The 6,013-nt window shown below is 50.5% G+C and overlaps 1 protein-coding gene across 1 annotated transcript in view; it reads right to left on the reverse strand.

Annotated features, from left to right (window-relative positions):
- Positions 1-6,013, reverse strand: part of LDLR (low density lipoprotein receptor) — a 46,299-nt gene that overhangs the window by 3,675 nt on the left and 36,611 nt on the right. The window contains exons 14-15 of the mRNA XM_037727520.1: positions 4,675-4,845; positions 754-831 (exon numbers count right to left, since the gene is read on the reverse strand). Of these exons, the coding sequence (XP_037583448.1) occupies positions 754-831; positions 4,675-4,845 (249 nt within the window). The remainder of the gene's footprint in view (positions 1-753; positions 832-4,674; positions 4,846-6,013) is intronic.

The following is a 6,013-nucleotide window of genomic DNA, read 5'->3' on the forward strand; positions in this document are numbered from 1 at the left end:
CTACTCAGGAGGCTGAGGCAGGAGAATTGCCTGAACCCAGGAGGCGGAGGCTGCAGTGAGCCGAGATTGCGCCATTGCACTCCAGCCTGGGTAACGAGAGCGAAACTCCGTCTCAAAAAAAAAAAAAAAAAAAGAAAGAAAGAAAGAAATGCATCTCATGCATGTACTCCCAGCACTTTGGGAGGCCAAGGTGGGAGAACTGCTTAAGCCAAGGAGGTCAAGACCAGCCTGGGCAACATGGTAAAAACTTGTCTCTACACAAAAATACCGAATAAATAAACAAATAAAAATAGTCGAGTGTGGTGGCACATGCCAGTGGTCCCAGCTACTCGGGAGGCTGAGGCAGGCGAATCGCTTGAACCCAGGAGGCCGAGGCTGCAATGAGCTGAGATTGTGCCACTGCACTCCAACCTGGGCGATAAGAACTAAACTCCATCTCAAAAAAAAAAATCTAAAGTACACTGGGTGAACCATGCCCCAGAAGCAGCTGACTTCTTCCAGATTTCTGCCCAGGATTAGCCACCCACAGGGCTGTGGCTTCTTTTTTTTTTTGAGACGGAGTTTCACTCTGCTGCCAGACTGGAGAGCAATGGCACCATCTTGGCTCACTGCAACTTCCGACTCCCTGGCTCAAGTGATTCTCCTGCCTCAGCCTGTTGAGTGGCTGAGGTTACAGGCACATGCCTGTAGGCATAAGGTCGCACTGCAGGTGGCTGTGACCTGGGGGACACTGGGGGACTGGCGTGCACTTACCGATGAGGAGGATGATGGACAGAGCCCCCAAACTCCTGGGCTTTTCCTCAGTTCCTCGGCCAGCAACGTCACCCAGGGCTGCAGGAGAGAAGCAAGAGTGAGGCCCAGGTCTAAAGGGAAGGTCACCAAGAAATGCTGCAGGCAGAGGGCGGTGGTCACAGGCAGGACAGCGCCCGGCACATCTTCCTGGGCACTTGGAGAATTTCCCAAGTCTGCGAGAGGTCCATGGGCTTATTTGTGAGTTATTAAGGTTGTGGAAATCAATTTGGCTTTAAGAAGGTTTTTTTTTTTTTTGAGATGGAGTCTTGCTCTGTTGCCCAGGATGGAGTGCAGTGGTGTGATCTCAGCTCACTGCAACCTCCACCTCCCGGGTTCAAGTGATTCTCCTGTCTCAGCCTCCCGAGTAGCTGGGACTAGAGGCATGTGACGCCACACACAGCTAATTTTTATATTTTTAGTAGAGATGGGGTTTCACCATGTTGGCCAGGATGGTCTCGATCTCTTGACCTCATGATACACCTGCCTCAGCCTCCCAAAGTGCTGGGATTACAGACATGAGCCACTGTGCCTGGCCAGAAGGTTCTTTTTAAAGTAGCTGAGTGTTGTGGCACACACCTGTAGTCCCAGCTAATGGGGAGGCAGGAGAGTGGTTTGAACCCAGGAGGCGGAGGTTGCAGTGAGCTGAGATTTTAAAAAAAAAAAAAAAGGTTGTGTCCACAGCAACCTTGGTTTGTATTCAAGTCATGGCACCAAAAAGAAACAAAAAAAGGTTGTTTTTGCAGGGCTAGAAACGGGGGTCTAGCTATGTATGTTGCTCAGGCTGGTCTTGAATTCCTGGTCTCAAGTGATCCTCCCACCCCAGCCTTCCAAAGTATGGGGATTACAGGCATGAGCCACCGAGCTCAGCCCAAGAAGGTTCTTGAGCCTCACATTAAAGAGGCTTTAGTGGAGAGTCACAGAGGAATTCATGCAAGGTGGCTGACAAGGTTGCAGGTGGAATTTTTGTCAACCTACTTCTGCATTTCATTAAAATGAGCATATTTTGGGCTGGCTATGGTGGCTCACACCTGCAATCACAACACTTCGGGAGGTAGAGGCGGGCGGATCACCTGAGGTCAGGAGTTCGAGAGCAGCCTGGCCAATATGGTAAAAGCCCGTCTTTACTAAAATACAAAAATTAGCCAGGTGCTGTGGCATATACCTATAGTTCCAGCTACTCGGGGGCTGCAGCAGAAGAATCACTTGAACCTAGGAGGCAGAGATTGTGGTGAGCTGAGATTGCACCATTTCACTCCAGCCTGGGCAACAGAGTGAGACTCTGTCTCAAAAAGAAAAAAAAAAAGAGGCTGGGTACGGTGGTTCATGCTTGTAATCCTAGCACTTTGGGAGGCTGAGGTGGGTGGGTTGCCTGAGGTCAGGAGTTCAAGACCAGCCTGGCCAATATGGTGAAACTCTGTCTCAACTAAAAATACCAAAATTGGCCGGGCTTGGTAGCGCATGCCTGTAATCCCAGCTACTTGAGAGGCTAAAGCAGGAGAATTGCTTGAATCCGGCAGGGAGAGAGGTTACAGTGAGTCGAGATCACACCACTGCACTCCAGCCTGGGCAACAGAACAAAACTCCATTAAAAAAAAAAAAAAAGTGTATTTTGAAGGGCACAAGAGAGTCACCTTCTGATCCCACAATGCCCAGCATGCTCAGTGCTGAGGTTGAAAGTCACGAAAGCTGATTGTCCTGCGTCAGCTGTCCTAGGCGTTATGGGATGGGAGTAACCTTGATACAGAAACATGGGAGTGGACCTGGGCCATTCAACATAAAGGCCTGGGGCAAGCTAACATTTCAAGTCCACTAGAGCTGGGCACGGTGTCTCACCCCTATAATCCAAGCACACTGGGAGGCCAAGGTGGGAGGATCACTTGAGGCCAGGGATTTGAGACTAGTCTGGGCAACATAGCCAGACCCCCCTCGATTCTACATGAATGAATGAATGACTTCTTTGCCAAGTTTGAGGAGTTCTGGATGGACCTGGCTGTGAAGTGGTAATTCTAGCAGTGCCCACCTCCCCCAAGCAAGGTTTCCCGGTCTCCCCCGGGCAGTTTCCACTCTATCCTGATTGTAACTGAACAAAGGTTTCAGCTACTCTTGGGGGCAAAATAAAGAGTGGCCTGGAATCTGATGATGTGCCATTTTTTTGTTTGCTGGAAAAATGGTGCTACCAGCACCATTTTCCAGCAGCTCAAAGGAGGTTGGGCGCCCTCTGGTGGACAAACAAAGGAGGTCCTGACCCACGTCTGGATCTCATCACATCCAGGGAGGACAGTGAGGCCAGGTATTATATGGGGCAAAGACAGCCAGGCGCTCACCCCAGCCCCCAGTCTAAACGGGGAGCCAAAAAGCTTAGGAATCCAATAATACTCCTTTTTTTGGGGGGGGGATAGAGTTTTGCTCCTGTCACCCAGGCTAGAGTACAATGGTGTGATCTCGGCTCACTACGATCTCTGCCTGCCGTGTTCAAGCGATTCTCCTGCCTCAGCCTCCCGAGTAGCTGGAATTACAGGCATGTACCACCATACCTGGCTAATTTTTGTATTTTTAGTAGAGACGGGGTTTCACCACATTGGCCAGGCTGGTCTCGAACTCCTGACCTTGTGATCCACCTGCCTCAGCCTCCCAAAGTGCTGAGATCCGTGCCCAGCAAAATAGTTGGAGTTTAAAAGTAAAAAATAACTATTATTGGGCCGGGCGTGGTGGCTCAAGCCTGTAATCCCAGCACTTTGGGAGGCCGAGGCGGGTGGATCACGAGGTCAAGAGATCGAGACCATCCTGGTCAACATGGTGAAACCCCGTCTCTACTGAAAATACAAATAATTAGCTGGGCATGGTGGCGCGTGCCTGTAATCCCAGCTACTCAGGAGGCTGAGGCAGGAGAATTGCCTGAACCCAGGAGGCGGAGGTTGCGGTGAGCCGAGATGGCGCCATTGCACTCCAGCCTGGGTAACATGAGTGAAACTCCGTCTCAAAAAAAAACTATTATTTTGTTTATTATTTATTTGTATTTATTTTGTAGTAGAGATGTGGTCTTCTTGTGTTGCCCAGGCTGGACTTCAACTCCTGGGCTCAAGCAATTCTCCCACCTTGGCTGCCCAAAGTGCTGGGATTACAGGTGTCAGTCACCAAAAGATAAATTATAGGCCAGGCACAGTGGCTCACGCCTATAATCCCAGCACTTTGCGAGGCCGAGGCAGGAAGATCACTGAGGTCAGGGATTTGAGACCAACCTGGCCAACATGGTGAAACCCCATCTCTACTAAAAATACAAAAATTAGCCAGGCGGGGTGGTGTGTGCCTGTAATCCCAGCTGTTCTACTCGGGAGGCTGAGGCAGGAGAATCGCTTGAACCTGGGAAGCGCAGGTTGCAGTGAGTTGAGATCACGCCACTGCACTCCAGCCTGGGTGATAGAGCGAGACTCTGTCTCAAAAAAAAAAAAAAAAAAAAAGTAAAATTATGTTAAAATGTTACTGGGTTCCTGAGCATTTTGGAGCCTGTGAAAGGCTATGTACTGAGGAATGCCTCCCTCTCCTTGCCTTTGTCCTGGCCGTTTTGGGCAGATGCCTGAAGCTGAGGCAGTGAATGGGCCTTGATAAAATTTCAGGGCCCAAAATGTGTGTAGCTGACTGGGAACCAGGAGCCTGAAGGACCAGGGCCCTTTATATGATTTGGCCCATTTAATTCTTGCAATGAGGGCAAGAGGTGTTATTAGGCCCACTTTACAGAGAGAAAAACTGACGCCTCAGAGACACATGGTGCAAGTGAGAGAGGGTCAGCCAGAGTGAGGACGCCACCCAGACTCCATCACATCACCAAAATGTTTGTGGCCACTGAAGGGACCCATCTCCCAGTGAACAGGGCCCAGCCTTTACCTTGGTGAGACATTGTCACTATCTCTGCCGTGGTGAGCTCAGGGGTGGCCCCAGGCAGCCGGGAGGTGTCAGGAACAGGCTGGGTGGTTGTGTGCTGGGTCCCTGCAGCTGTGGAGCTGACCATTCGCCTCACGGTGGACGTCTCCTGGGTGGCCACTGCGGGCTCAGCCTCTGAAAGAATCAAGAAGCATCTCCTGAGTGCCACGGGCCTGCAAGCCCCATTTATAACTGGGCACCTAATGACCAGCGGGCTGAAATGACCTTGGAAGCCCAAGAGGCAGGAGGATCGGTTGAGTCCAGGAGTTGAAGACCAGCCTGATCAACATAGCAAAACCCCATTTCTACTAAAAATACAAAAAATTAAAAAAAAAAAAAAAGCCAGATGTGGTGGCACATGCCTGTACTCCCAGCTACTCAGGAGGCTGAGGTGGGAGGATTGCTTGAGACCAGAAGGTAGAGGCCACAGCGAGCTATGATCTCGCCACTGCACTCCAGCCTAGTCAACAGAATGATACACTGTCTGAAAAAAAAAGAAACTGGCTGGGTGCAGTGGCTTACGCCTATAATCCCAGCACTCTGGGAGGTCAAGGCGGGTGGATCACCTGAGGTCGGGAGTTCAAGACCAGCCTGACCAACATGGTGAAACCCCGTCTTTAAAAAAAAAAAAAATTTGAAAAACTAAAAGAAAAAAAGCCCAAAATGAGGCCAGGTGTAGTAGCTCATGCCTGTAATCCCAACACTTTGGGAGGCTGAGGCAGGTGGATCACTTGAGGTCAGGAGTTTGAGAACAGCCTGGCCGAGAGCAATAGCTCATGCCTATAATCCTGGCATTTTGGGAGGCCGAGGCAGGTGGATCACCTGAGGTCACGAGTTCAAGACCACCCTGGCCATCATGGTGAAACCCCGTCTCTACTGAAAAATACAAAAATTAGCTGGGCATGGTGGCGTGCACCTGTAGTCCCAGCTACTAGGGAGGCTGAGGCAGGAGAATTGCTTGAACCCAGGAGGCAGAGAGTGCAGTGAGCTGAGATTGAGCCACTGTACTCCAGCCTGGCGGCTGGTGACAGAGCAAGACTCTTGTCTTTAAAATAAAAAAAAAAAAAATGTAAAAATTAGTCAGGCATGGTGGCACATGCCTGTAGTCCGAGCTACTCGGGAGGCTGAGGCAGGAGAATTGTGTGAACCTGGATGGTGGAGGTTGCAGTGAGTTGAGATCTTGCCATTGCACTCCAGCCTGGGCAACTGAGCGAAACTCTGTCTCAAAACCAAACAAAGTGGGTACAAGCAGCTCTCAAGAAATAACTTTAAAAGGCCAGGCTGGGCCGGGCGCGGTGGCTCA

This window comes from Cebus imitator, unplaced genomic scaffold, assembly GCF_001604975.1.
Source record: "Cebus imitator isolate Cc_AM_T3 unplaced genomic scaffold, Cebus_imitator-1.0 Scaffold234, whole genome shotgun sequence".
Lineage (NCBI taxonomy): Eukaryota > Metazoa > Chordata > Mammalia > Primates > Cebidae > Cebus > Cebus imitator.